At 39.7% G+C, this 15,092-nt stretch overlaps 1 protein-coding gene across 1 annotated transcript in view; it reads left to right on the top strand.

Moving 5' to 3' along the window:
• The window catches only part of ccdc88b (coiled-coil domain containing 88B), a 57,662-nt gene extending 46,339 nt beyond the window's left edge, over positions 1 to 11,323 (top strand). Inside the window, exons 26-29 of the mRNA XM_005467538.4 lie at positions 5,271 to 5,378; positions 6,996 to 7,153; positions 10,470 to 10,811; positions 11,126 to 11,323. Of these exons, the coding sequence (XP_005467595.2) occupies positions 5,271 to 5,378; positions 6,996 to 7,153; positions 10,470 to 10,811; positions 11,126 to 11,196 (679 nt within the window). The 3' untranslated portion in view covers positions 11,197 to 11,323. The remainder of the gene's footprint in view (positions 1 to 5,270; positions 5,379 to 6,995; positions 7,154 to 10,469; positions 10,812 to 11,125) is intronic.
• Positions 11,324 to 15,092: the final 3,769 nt, after the last annotated feature.

The raw sequence follows: 15,092 nt of genomic DNA, 5'->3' as shown, positions 1-15,092 counted from the left end.
CCATGTACTTTGCAAACTCACAGAAATGCGTTTAGATTTTTTCCTTCCAAAATCAGCACAATTTTCATGAAGCAGAAAGAAATCACACTACATTTACAACTTAATTACAGGACAGACAAGATTTCAGTGTGTACGTGATGGAAGAAGTGAAGGGCTCTGTGCATGCATTAAACTTCAGTCAGTCTTGGGAGTAAACAGAAATTGTGTATCCAACTTTCAAAGCAACTGGAATTAACAGTAAGAGCACCGGGGCACTCGTATAGTTCACCAGGTTAAACAAGCTCTAAGGTACACTCTAAGGCTGTCACAGAGGCCTGGGTTTGAATCCTCCCCGAGGCCATTTGCTGCGTGACTTCCCCCTTGTTCTCTTTCTGAGCTTTTCTGTGTCAATAAAGGCTAAAAATCCCCCAAACAGGGAGCACAGTAAAGCCTAACAGGCGCACAGCAGAGTCTGTAAGTAGTATTTTGCTGAGAAGGTTTTGTTTTAATGTTGTTGTTTTTTAGTATCACTTTCACAAACATAAGCACATAAAAATATGTCATGCAAAGCATTTTTGATGATAGTTTTATTCTCTTTCACTGAGCCAAAGTCTGTGGCATTAATGCTTTAAGTTATCTACGTAGCAGTGTATCAGTACATTGCAATAAAAGAAGTGGATGTTGTACATTATACAAAATGATATAAAATATTTTAGTGTAGCATTATTCCAGTCTGGCCACAAAGATAGTCGCTGATCTCCAGACCAGGTCAGATGATGGCTCAGCTGATACCCGTTTAAGCTGCTTTAGCTGGCCTAAAGCTGCTGCACACATGTAAAACAACTATTTCTTTATATTTAATCGGATAAACTGACATAATTTTTGGGTTGTTATTAATACTTGCATAAAAATCCTTTGCAGTCAGTGACTCCCTAAAGTCTAGAAGCCGTGGATTGTTTGTGGGTCTCTCTGCATTCACTATTGTATTTAATAACTAAAAGCATGCTCTGTTGGGTTGAGATCAGATGACTCACTTGGCCATTGAAGAGTATCCCTTTGCTTTCCCTTGAGAAACTCTCATCCATTTGCACTGTTAAGCTCACCTCATTTCTCTGACTCTGAGCACAGAGTAGAGCCCTGTACACTCAAGAATTCATCCTGCTGAGTCTCACAGCAGTCACATCATCAGTAGATGGCAGTGATCTGTTTCCACTGGCAGCCATTCATGCCCATGCCAAAACATCTCCTCGACTATGTTTGACAGATGATGTGGTGTGCTTTGGATCATGAGCTGTGTCTCTCGTTCTCCATACTTTTCTTTCCCATCATTCGGGTACAAGTTAATCTTTTTCAGATGTTTTCTGTCATCTCGACTATAGAAGGACAACTTCTGTGGTGGCTTTTCAGGCATTTCAGTCACTACATACTTGTAGTCCACAGTTTTTGCAATCTTTAATTGGTTTATTTTGTTTTTTAACCTAGCGATGAGCGATGGCCTTCCTCACTTATATAGACATTTCGTTGGCCCTCATATTGAGCATTCCAGTGAAAAGAGACCAAATGCAAGTTCACTTAAAATAACTTCCAGATCATTTACTTGCTTAATCTGTCATGGAGTAACAAGAGAAGAGGCCTCACCTGACCATGAAACTGCGTGCCAATTAATTGTCCATTAATTGTTCAGTAACATGTTGAGTTGGGACTTTGTATTAAAAAATGTCTGTAATTTCTACACAGTTAATGAAATACTTTAGTTAAACCCCTTGAATTCAAGCTGAAAGTTTCCACTTCAATCACACATTGACTGATTTAAAATCCACTGTGTTGGTGTACAGAGGCAAAATACATAAATGTGTGGACTTAACTGTATATATGGAACAGTACATAGCATAACATATGAATAAAAAATATAATTTAAATAAATCTAGTTGCTCACTGAGTAAATGATGGCATCGAAGCAGCACAATAAAAAAAATATGAAAGGAAAGGAACAGCGATTTAATGAAAATATAAGCAACCTGATTTGAAATGACCAAAAAGGATTTTAGAATAAGTGAAAAGATGAGAAGGAACAGATGTTTAAAGATAACCTATTCCCTTCATTGGTTGGTTAAAAAAGGTTTTTTTTAACCAACTTCCTTTGATACAAAAGAGACATTAGAAATAAATATATAAATTACTGCAGATTGAAACGATAGTCTTTTTCTATCATCGCTAAAATAGTTTGTCGGGTATTTACTTGTATATAAAATGTGTTTTTGTGACAAACAGAGTCACCAGATGTTTCAGCTTCTTACGGCTCTGTGGAAGGATTTAGTATCCGTTTCCCCCTTTGTTTAATGGTGAAATCATCGAGAGGCAAGTATTTTCTGAAAAAAACCAAAACCTGCTGTGTGGTATGTATCCAGAATTTTACTGAAATTGGCTGCGTCTTACAATTTAGCAGCAGGAACACAGACCAGACAAGTAAACAAAGGCAAGGCAAAAAAAGGCAAGGTATCACCTGCCAGCCGATCGGAAAATGTGTAGCTGTGAAAAGATCATGTGTGGCATGGGAACAGGATCCATTTCAGGGGTTATGTTGCAAAAAAACAAACAGAAAACTGGGGGAAGGGGACTGGTATATATATTCTAGTGGTGACCCAGGAGCAGGTGGATGTAGGAGTCGGGTGGATTTGACCGGTGAGGAAAGTCTGTAAATATCTGGTAGATGGAGAATGGCAGGCCTGGAAAGTTCTTACGAAATGCATGGGCCTGGGGGAAATGAGAAATGGCTTGGGACTGAGGCAGAGTGCGCAAGATAAAAACAACTGAGATAGCTGTCTTGACAGGCGTGTTTAGCTGCTGAAAAGCTGCTGAAAGATATTTCCCTCAGAAGTTAGAGAGCGAGTTAAAGGGGAGAAGAAGAAACACAGAATTTATATTCATCAGGTGGCCCGAAATATGAGCCTGAATGGATGTTAGTGTTGTTAAAAGCAGCTGTTTGCTGGTGAATGTCCACCCCGTCAGTTTAAAAACATCACTCAGCAGTTTTGACCCGTCGGGTGAGCGCACCAATTTTGTTATTTTGTAAAGATTAAAGTGGCATCAAACTGGAAAAACAGAGGTGGCCTTCAAACTTTCGGTGTTTTATTCCAAAAAGTTTGACTGTAACCTTGATCAAATATGACTATACCAATGATTACAAATGAAATTCTAATAGAATTTTTTTATTATTATTATTATTGTTATTATGTTGTATTTAATTTTACTTGGATAAAGAACAAAATGAGCTGCAAATCTCATAAACCCCATAATTTATTTACAGCAGAGCACTGAAAACATATCAAATGTTTAAACTGAGAAAATGCACAAGTCTAAGAAAAAATAAGGTTATTTTGAATTTGATGGCAGACAGTAGCATCCTGTCTTCTTCTGACAGCAGTGCGTAACATCTGGAAGCTGAAGAGACCAGCTGCTGGATTTTGGGGGAGGAATGTTGTCCCATTCTTGTCTGATGTAAGATTCTAGCTGCTCAACAGTCCGGGATCTTCTCTGTGGTATTTTGTGTTTCGTGAAGCTCCAAATATTTTCAGTTATCTTCAGCCACGCCGCAGCACTGTCTTTCTGAAGTATGAAAGGCTTTTCCTGAAAAGACGTCATCTGGATGGGAGCATATGTTGCACTAAAACCCGGATATACTGTATCTTTCAGCATTCATGGTACCTTTACAGATGTGCCAGGTGCCGATTCTAAAGGCACTAATGTCCCCGCAGACTATCACGGATGCAGGCTTTTGAATTAAGTGCTGATAACAAGCCCCTGTTCTTTAGTTGGGAGGATGCAAAATCCATGTTTTACAAAAAGACCACAGAACAATTTCCCATTTGGCCTCAGTCCATTTTAAATGAACTTTTGCCCAAAGCAGTGATTCAGAATCATGTTTACACATGACTTCTTCTTTCATGATGGAGCTATAACTTGCATTTGGGGATGGCACATATTTATTCACAGACAGCAATTTCCAAAAGTGTTCCTGAGCCCATGCAGTGATTTCCATCTCAGGGTCCAAAGATCACAGATATGATTTTGGACCTTGTGACCTGTACACAGAGATTTCTCCAGATTCTCTGAATCTTTTGATGATCTTTCATGTAGTGTAGATGATGAGATGTTAAAAGTATTCACAATTTTACAATATGGAACATTATTCTGAAAATTGTTCCACAATTTGTTGATGCATGTTTTTGCAGACTTGTGAACCTCTCCCCATCTTTCCTTTCGAAAAACTCTCTCCTCTTTTTATACCAAATCGTTTTTCAATCATTTCAATCATTTTTCAAAATTCAGGTTACATATTCGTCCATGTGAAAAGTCCAGTTGTGTTCAAATGAAAAACAATAATATTGATGCATACCTCTGAGCAGTGGTTTTTAAGACTGATTGCACTTAACTGATTTATTTTCTGCTCACCAGAAATACTTTACTTTGAAAGGGTGTGCAAAGTATTTGAGAGCCAGTGCTGCAGTCAAACGATGTTCTCCCTTCAAACGAGTGCAGGAGGAAATGTTTTGAATCGAGTGAGGAAACACGTGAAGATGACTGAGAAGCTTTCATAAAACGAATTAAACCCTCCTTAAAGAGTCTCGATCTTAGTTCATAGTTTTAATACTGTAGTCGTAATACAAATTCTGAGGAAGAAGCACAGCTGTCAGTTAGGTAAACAAATGAAATAGATAATCAGAAAGCTTTGCATGACACAATTCGCCTTAAATCAGTGTAGCTTTGTTACAGCACACAGTAATATTTTCTGTAATTGAATTACAATCTCTGTAATAGCTGTTGAAATATTTCAGTCTGGAAAAAAGTGGTGGGCTAAAGGAGTGATTGAACAGCCATCAACAGCACCATGAACACTGGGAGGCTAAAAATGTCCCGATGCCTTGATGCTGGACTAAATGTTTCCATCTATCACTCCTGCTTTTGAGACTGATTTGAGAATACAAGCTGTTCTTTCCAGCAGATTCATACTTGAGCACATCGCAGCTCAACAGGATCGCAATAACATCAACACACAGTCTCGCATCTGATGTGCTTGTTAAAAAGAAAGAAAGAAACGAGCTCCAGAAGTCTCCATTACTCACGAGAGGATTTTAGGCGTTAGTTAAATCACACACCATCAGCCACGTTCGTGCACACTACCAGAATAATCCTATTAACTTGCACTGATAATGCATGCACGACGATGTGTAAATTTTCCTCCCTCTTCCTCTGAGCTGCTTTGTTCTGATGCTTTGTGTGTTTTCCTTCAGGGAGAAGCTGAGCGAGCTCCGACGGGAGAAGCAGAAGTTGGTGGAGAAGATTATGGATCAGTACAGAGTACTCGAGCCCAGCATGCCATCCCCCGCCAGCAAGGCCAAGTACATTATATAAATTTGTTTACATGTACAATACACCAAGCTGCTAATGTATTTGTTAATTACACCCGTGCAGTATATAATACAGGAGTGAGGGACATTGATTTCATGTAGAAAGGCAGTTGAAGCTGTTGGACATGAAATGTGTAGGTCAGATTCCCACCAGATACAACAAGATGGGCACCGTTAGTGATTAGCCAGCGAACACAGCAGAGAAAGTTGCAGTGAAAGAGCCTGAGAGATCCCTCGGGAGGTAGTGGAGAAAAAAAAAGAGTTAAGTGAGAGTAAACACTGACTTTAAATTCTCAACTGTTCCCTGAAATAGAGACTAAACCTAAGTAAATTCACATTTTGTAAAGTTTGATTTGTGTGACTCCTTGTTTGCCTTGATCTCAACACAGAGATACAGAGTACAGTAGTTCAAAGAGGCCATAATACAATCTGGAATCATACACTTTATTAGGGACAGTTCAGCCACTGTTTGTTTATCTTATTTATTTACGTGCATGAATGTACACTTACGGACACTTTTTTAGGTACATTTTTTCACTTGTTCATTAATGTAAATATCTAATCAGCCAGTCAATCAGCTACAGCAGCAGAGGTCCGCACTGGCTGTCTGCTAAGAACAGAAAAATGAGGCTACAATTCACTCAGGCTCACCAAAACTGGACAATAGAAGACTGGAAAATGTTGCCTGGACTGAGGAGTCAGTTTCTGTTGTGACTTTAGGTGTAAACAACATGAAAGCATGGATCCATCCTGGCTCCAACAGTTCAGATTAGTGGTGATGTAATGGTTTGGGAGATATTTTCTTGGCACACTTGTACCCCTGATCGTGTCTTTTCCTTTGACACGGCGTACCATCTTCTGATAGTCGTCTCCAGACGGATAACGCACCGTGTCACAAAGCTCAGATCATCTCACAGTGCCAACAAAAACAGAACATTGCAGAAAATTAGACTTAGTTGCAGAGTAGCTGCACTGGATTGTTTTACATTGACTGTTTATTAAGTGTGTGGCGACCCAAGTGTTTTGTGAAGATCCATTTCATATTGTTAAAGTATACATCTTTAAAGTGTTGCCGTGTTATGTTGCATGACTCTGATAAACCCTTTTAATCACAAAATCCATCACTACAGGAAAATAAAACACTAACTTGAGATGGATTACATATCTGATAGTAAATGTGTCAGTATTGTTTTAGAAATGTGTCAGTTAAAAACCAATGAAAAGTTGCATTTTCAACTGTAAAGTGTCCTGATACAAAAAATGTATTTTTATTAGTTTTTCACAGGCAGAATCATTATTATCAGGGGTGGATTTTGGATTTTGGCGTCCAGACATGTTGACAGCTGACCATTCTCTTCCTGTGCCTTTACACCTTTTTATGGTGGTGACATTTTAATTATAGCGTTTCCAGTTGCACCTTCTACAGGTGAAATCCTGGCGCATAAACGACACATGGCACAAAAAGCATTTTGTGAACAAGATGAAACCCCTGACACTTGGCTTCCTCCCATTGTTTCTGGAAAAATCAGGGTGTGCAGTGCATGCAGACACAAACACTCCCATAGCTCATCTCTTTGTAAATGGTCCCTGTCCCCTGTGTCCTCGTAGGAAATCTAACTGGATTGCAGACAGGATGAAGAAGCTAATCAAACCCCGGGGAGGAGGAGGAGGAAGAGAGGGACGCGCCCTCTTCACCGCCGCGGGCAGCGTGGAAAACCTGGCCGACAGCGCTGAATTTACATCAGACACACACGCACCTCAGCCTGGTGAGATCTCACACACACCCCCAGAACCAAGCTCACTATACCACCACCCCCCCGCCCTTCCTGCACAACGACAAACACACAAACAGCAGCTGACTGGTTTTCACAAAGATATGCTCACATGCTCAGCCCATCAAGCGAGCCTGCAGGCATGCATACAAATCATCTCATGACTACCAAGTGTGGTCGGCATTGATACCACTCTCTTCTCCTTAGATCTCTCCCCATAGAGTGCCAAGACTCACAGAGGCTGGCTTTCTCTGCTAACCACATGTTGAAAGGAAAGAGATTCGTGAGGCTTCATTCGCTTTTTATGCATTTACTGACTGAGAGTCAGAAAGACAACTCTCTGCAGACGCTTTCAAAGCCAGGATTTAATCCTCAACCTGCATTCTTGATGTGTTTTCTCTCTTTCTGACATACCAACATTGTCTCTCACTTAATTTTTATTTCCCTTGCAGTGTGTTTTCTGTAAACCCCTGGATTTCTTAAACTCGAGTCTCTCTTTATGCCAGAGAAAGACTTGATCTTTCATCTTCACAACAAGCAGAGAAAAGCAGAAAAACTCCTTGAAGTGAAGAGCCAGCTAAGACAGTTCTCAAAACTGCTTCCTGTTTATTATGTTTGGGGTGACGTATACTACAAACATTTAACGGATTCACAGCTGTTTAACATGACAGGTTGGACTTGGAGTAGTATTCTTGCTTGCAACGATCAGGCTTGTATCAATGCTAAGCTCTTTTGTTTAAAAAAGTGCATTGGATTATCTAGAAAGGAATATTTTATTATATCATTTATGCTTTTAAACAGGTGGATTTGGCAGGTGGGGGAACCCTAAGCTTCAGTATAGCGGTGCAGCAGAGTCATGAGCTCTAGTAGATTTGTTTTTTGCGTACAAGCTGTGATCAGCTGACCTTTGCTGCTGCTTCTCTGAGGTTTACTGCTCTCTGTGGATTTAGCCAACTACATTTCTACAGTATATAAGCAGATTTTAAAGCAGCACCGTGGCTGCTTTCCAACACTAAACCAGTATAATGCTACTATAATAGCGAAATTGTTACTAAAGAACATCATCAGCTTAAATTCAAACTGATGACTCCCACTAGACTCCTCCTGGATGCAGGTCCAGGAGTCATGCACACAGGCACTTATTTTGCATTCTATAAATTAACTAACTTTTACATTGATGGTCAGTGAGTATTAAAAAAAAAGTATAAAAAATGATTTAAATAAATTTAAATTCTGAATTGTTTCAGTGCCTCATCTCTCAGGTAACATCTCTGCTGCTAGCCAGGATCTAAAGTAAACGTCACAGTGGACATCAGTCTTCCCCAACACTGCAAACTACTGTCCAGCTTAAACTTTAACTAACATGGAATTATCATCACTTAATTGGTTTTAATTGGTTTGCATAAACACCTCCACCTCCTCTGAGGTTCATGGATGTAGTGAAGGAGGACATGCAGAGGGTTGGTGTGACAGAGGAGGATGCTAGGGACAGGGTGAGATGGCGGCAGATGATCCTCTAAAGGAAGCAGCCAAAAGATGGAGAAGACTTGTAGAGCTGTCCTTACCTTTAAAAATGACCTCTCATCTTCCTCTCCTGTCTTGTCTTTCTTACATCTTTCTCTAACCTTCTCTGTCTCAGATAAGAAAGCTGATGTTTTTTTTCCCCCTGAGAAGTACAACAACTCTAGCTAGCAGGTTCATTGTGCAACACACTGCACAGCTCAAGTGGTGTTTTGGATTGTACTAGTTGAGCTCTTTGAATACCTGCCATTTCAAGAAAAAGGTTAGTCTGTTTATGCTCGCTTCTCTCTTTAGAAGCACTAGATGCTGAAATACTGGGACAAACAGCTTTGTTAACATCTGCGGCGTGGATGCAAGACAGCAAAGAAAAGAGGAAAAAAAGATGATGTATACAGGCGGGACCTGGTGGTACTTAACTGCGGCATCAGCTACATGAAGCATGAAAAATTACCTTGATTTATAGTATTTTGTATTAAACTGTCTATCACATTTAATTACTGATTTACTGAAGGTGTCAAAATGCACTATGGGTGACTTTAAGCTCTGCTTTTAAGAAAACTTTAAGTTCTAGGCAATATTGGAAAGTGCTTATTATAATTTTTTGTTGATATCGTTCTTATCACACCTTGCGTTTCAATTCCCAAGAATATATACATATAAAAAGAGAGATATGTTATTTTAGACACACTCTCATTTCAATAGAAAATAGAATAGGAAAACAATACAAAAAGGAACTGAACTCTCTGTGAGCTCTGATTCGATTGAAAATAACTCACACTCAGACTGCAGTCTGAACAAGACACGATGCAGCATTTTTTCAGCCTAATGTCCTAAATGATGCGTTTTCATTGTTATTGTTAGTGCTGAAAATGTGCCTGAGTTCTCAGCAGCACTGTTAAGTCTTTATTGGTAGTGCATAAAAACAGGTAACAAACAGAATAGACACTAATGTAGCTGGAAACAGGCATGAGTACACATTCAAGTGTTTAAAATCAATAATTCCAAAATTTGTTATGATGCTAATAATATATTATTAGCAATGTTATTGCTGTTAATGAATGTCTAATGTAAAATTGAATAAACCAGTTGTTATATGTTTGCAGTTGATGTTAAATGTTGAAAAGGAGGATTTAACAAATTCTCCTCTGCACTTATTGGCATTTTATTGCAATCTATTTATCAATAACTATTAAAAGAGACTAACATTTCAAATGTATAGAATATTTTACATATATGCCACAAATGCCTGCTATAGAGCATGCACATTTAGTTGTTTATATATGTAATATAGTGGCTTGATAATTGCTGAATAAATGTTTAAAATGAAGGGTTAGGAACTGATTTCTCTCTGCTTTTCTGCTGTATCAAAACAAAGAGCTTCACATCACTTGTCGGTCTCACCCTCATGGATTGATGGCTTGCAGTGCTGCAGATTGTACAGGCTTAATGTGTGGCTCAAGGACACTTAGACATGAGGAGGGAAGGAATCAAACTAATAACCTCGCCATTAATGGCAATACAGGCCCACCACCTGAGCCACAGTTATCTTTTTTTTTCCTGAACCTATATTTGTCCTGAGTCCCTGAGACTGCTTTGGCACTGGAAAATTGTACCTTCTGTCTTTGTGCTGTGGCCTCATCGTGCAAAACACAAATGCGGAGGATCCTGTACATGAATTATACTCATATCTCTGAATGAATGCTTGATGATAAAATGATCAATCGTAACAATGCGCTTATATTTTATTTAAGGTTTTCTTAGTAATAATTTCTCAATCCTTCTCATACAGTTCCAGACCCTCGCAGTGCTCCGGTCTCTCCTTCTCCCTTGAGAAAATCTGCATCCCAGACAGAACCGGAGGTCTCTCTTCCCGGCGCACCGGCTACGCGCGCTGGCTCCGGGGGCCGTCGTAAACTGGGATCCCGTCACGGCTGGGGGCTGGGATTGGCCAGAGCAGGCTCGGGAGTTTCACAGTCTTTCAGTCCCGGCGACCAGAAGACACATCCACGCCAGCGGCTACGCTCCAGCCAGAACAACGCCTCCGTCCTATGGGAGGGAGAGAGAAGTGCATCTCAGGAAGCAGACACCCCGTTGACCAGTCAGGAGAGCGCCGAGGAGGATGAAGTGAAAGGTGAGGAGGAGAAAGGGGGATGAGGAAGATGCATGTTCATGTTTTATTTTAATTTTTTTCTTTAAGAAGGAAAAGTGTAAATAAGTAACAAAGGGGATTATTCGGAAGAAAAACATTTACCAGCTTGTTCAGATGGATATTTTCAAACTTCTCCTGTGTTAACAAGTGAGCTGCGAGCACATCTTTGGGGTAATAAGAAAAACATTAAGCCAAATGACAGTGAACTGTAAAGAAAAGTAAACTGCACAGAATCATCACACCATCTAAAATCCCTCAAAGGTAGACCTAGTATTTTTTTTTCTTTTGTCTTCCAGATAATCAGCACTCGAGTGACGACAGCACAACGGCACAAGACAGAAGTGTAGACTCCCCCCAGCTGAATTAATAACAAATGTTTTATATTATGTGCTCCATGGAAACCATTTTCATGCATCTTCTTGTGTGTCTGAATATTTTAAATACAAGATCCTCCTAGTATTTTTGAATACATGAATAAATGCTTTAATCAGTCATTTGAGATCTTACTCATTTGTGAAGCAATTAACACCCTCCTTAGTACATACTATAAATAAAACTGACTGTACACCATCTATATATCTAGTCCTCCTATTAAAAAAAAAGCTGAATATTGTGAAAATGTTTTCTTTTTAATTCAAAGAGGTAATCCTGCAAGTATTCTGTATTTAAGGCACATACAGAAAACAATTTAACAGCATTTTTGTTCTAATGTTTGTGATTTTGGCTTTTAGCTCATGAAAATTAGAAATCCAGGCTCCTAGAATAATAATTATAAACATTGTTTATCTCTTGGTCGAGTTCAGTGCATGCAACACAATCACGGGGAAGACTGTTGAACTGACTGTTGCCCAGATCACGATCATTAACACCCTCCACGAGGAGAGTGAGCCACAGAAGGTGACTCCTGAAAAGGCTCACTGTTTGTGCTGTATCAGCGGAAAGAAACAGTGTGTTAGGAAAAGGTGTACGAGAAACAGGGATGACAGTAGCTCCCTGAAGTCTGTCAGGAAAAGTCCATTCAAGAACGCGGGAGGGCTTCACAAGAAATGGACTGATGTTGCCGTCAGTGCATCAGGAGCCACTATTAGCGGATGTCTTTAGGAAACAGCTGTAACTGAAACAGAGACAACATCAGCAGCATCTTACCTGGGCTAAGGAAAAAAGAAACTGGACTGATGCTCAGTGGTCCAAAGTCGTCGTTTCAATTTAAAGTGAATATTTCATTTAATTAGTAAATCAGATCCTGGGATGTGTGATGATCCCATGTCTGGTTGATCCGTGATGCTCCAATCCAGAGTCCATGCATCCGTGTAGCAGAATCATTTCAGCGCGCTTCATCCACTTCCATCTGCTTATAAGCTTTATGGAGATGCTGATTTCCTTTTCCAGCAGGACTTAGCACCTGCCCACTGTGCCAAAACTGCTATGAAATGGTTTGCTGACCATGTTAATACTGTGCTTGATTGGCCAGCCAACTGGCTGAGAACACCAGTCATTACCTACTTCTTCTCCAAACTCAGATTTGCTTTTTATTGAATGGCACCACAATCGTCTCCTAATATTAAGAGAAAAAGTATAAATGGAGACTTTTTTTTTTAATCAAGTGAGTTTTGATGTGTTATTCTGAAATGGAGTAACTCACAAGAAATTTAGTCTTTTATTGTGGAGGACTTGTTAGGAATGTAATAACACTACTTAGGAGTTATGCAACTAAACCCAGACCAGATTGACCACTTTTAAAGGACCAAAAGATTTTTATACTCATATAACAGCTGATATGGTAGAGTTGTTAAAAAAGGGAAAGGGATTAAAGGGTTGTTAAATAACTCTGAATTTATTCTTAGAGTTGGCGACTTGAAGACCACAGCTGACACCACGCCACTGTTTGTTCAGCTGCAGTGTTACTCTGCTACATGTGCTGCAGACAAGTAAGCAATGCATTTTGAGCCTCTAATCTCTTTTACTGCACTTTCTTTCTACTATGAAAATGTACGTGGTGTATATCAGAAACATTTTAGCAAATACCGGCCAATAATCTCTGCTTGTATCTGTCCGGACTCAACAGATGAAGCTAATCCACGAGCAAGTTACACAAAGGCTGCAAACAGCAATTTTCAGAAGTTATGTAAAGATATATGAACAGTAAGGCTTTAAACTGAAACACCTGAGTTTTGTCAAATTGAAACATTTATGCATTATTTTTCTGCTTTTATAAGTTTCTCTGCATTATTGATAAATACTTTAAAATGAGGATGAATTTAAAAAATCCCTCTGACGCATGTTTATTCATCACAATCTCAAGTCAAGGCAAGTTAAACACTGAGGAAGAGATTACATTAAATAACAGACGATGAGTTATGGCTATAAGAACGAAACCAAGTTATGTAATACAGTAAGTACACGAGCATGGGTACTATTCTTTGAGTGGAGGAGGATGACCCGAGTGCTTCAAGCTGATAGGACGCCAACAATAACTCAAGTAACCACTTGTTACAAAAAAGGTTTGCAGAAGAGCATCTCTGAGCACACAGCCGATGGGCTACAACAGCAAAAGACCGCACCGGATGCCACATGTAAGATTAGAACAAAAAACTCAGGCTGCAATTCACATCTAGACAACAAAAGACTGGGAAAAAAAAACGTCTGATCAGATGAGTCTTGATTTCTGCTGCGACATTCAGATGGCAGAGAACAACATCCATCCTGCCTTGTATCAACGGTTCAGGCTGCTGGTGGTGTAATGTTGTGGGTGATATTGTCTTGGCATACAGTCTCCAGATCTCAAGCCAGTAGAGCACTTTTGGATGTGATTTTCATTGTGAATGTGAAGCTGACACATCTGCAGCAGCTCTTTGATGCTATCGTTTCAATATGGATCAAAATCTCCGAGGTAATGAAGTTACAAGTGTTCGCAATTAAGGATTGGATTGAGTAAGTGGGAACTTCGGTCTACTGAGAAAGCTTCTTTACTTCTTTTGCAACAGCAGTAACAGCATTTCATCTTAACAAGCCCAGACTAAAAAGTTGCCTCTGTAACTACTAGGAAGCTGAGTGTTTCTACTGTCATAACATTGTCTCCATTTTAATTGTTAACATTATTTATTGATGTATTCAGTTGTATTTTGACATGACCTTTTACTACACTTGTCAGTTCCAAGGCTCCACATTCACTGTGTAAATCCCTCAGCAGATTCTCAAACAGCAGCTCTGCAGCATCTGTGGAGGCGGTTAATTACTGATGCCAGCAAGAAGACACCAGGAACATTAGAGTAGATTTCATGGGCTATATCATAAGTGACATATATGTGGCTCGGCTGTGGCAGAAAGTGGAGCAGAGCCCTCATATGCAAATTTCACTTGAGCATTAAAGTTCAGCGCTTGAAGTGCTTCATCTCGTTTTCCATAAACCTTTACAGGATTAACGAAAAAATGTTCAGTGTTCACGCTGCTCCTTCTGATCGCCTCTCCTTTAAGTTGGCTCACTCAAAGTCAAAAAAGTGTGACTTTTAAAAGCTGCTGGTTTTTTTTTTTTTTTTTGTGAGAGGAGCTTCAAGGTAAAAAGGAAAAGCACTGGAGCAAGGTGAACCAAAAGCATAAAAATCCCTGCAAGAGAAAGATTTAAGTACAGAAGTGAGACAAAAAATAATGAAGTCATCTGCAATGCAGTTTCTTTCTCAGGGTCAGATTCATGCAGAAAGCAAAATAATGCATAAATCTGATGGAAAACCTCTGCGTAACCCCCAGATCTTATTTGCGTACAGCCACATAAACATGAGAAACCCTGCCATCTGGCTCGCATATGGTTGAAAATCCCATTTAGTTTAGGGTTCCTGTGTAAATCTAGCCATTGATCAAATGGCAAATGAGCTGCATTAGTGCTTTAATGAGATTCCTCTTTATCTCCTTTCACTGTTGCACCAAATGGTGTCAGTGTAGAGCCGGCCAGGCCTCTGTCAACAGACAGACACACGGACAGATGAAGACGGGGGAATTAGCATGTAGCTTTCCAAATGCGCAGAGCTGAGAATTCATCATGAAGCTAAAACGGCCCTCTCATAAGACACGCAGTTCTCAGCCTCCCAGATTAGGACAGGGAAACGTCAGCGTTTCCGTTAGGAGTGCTATTTTTTGGGGAGGGTGGTGCGTATAGCGCAGCGCATAGCTCTCTGTTTTTCCTACCCCTTCTCAAATACACATCCTAAATTATGATTTGCAAATGACAAATAGATCGCTAATACAATTCATGAATTATGTAGTTGTCAT

Source organism: Oreochromis niloticus, linkage group LG2 (genome assembly GCF_001858045.2).
Source record: "Oreochromis niloticus isolate F11D_XX linkage group LG2, O_niloticus_UMD_NMBU, whole genome shotgun sequence".
Taxonomy (NCBI): domain Eukaryota; kingdom Metazoa; phylum Chordata; class Actinopteri; order Cichliformes; family Cichlidae; genus Oreochromis; species Oreochromis niloticus.
Note: the sequence above shows the minus strand (reverse complement) of the source record. Positions and strands in the feature narration are given on the sequence as shown.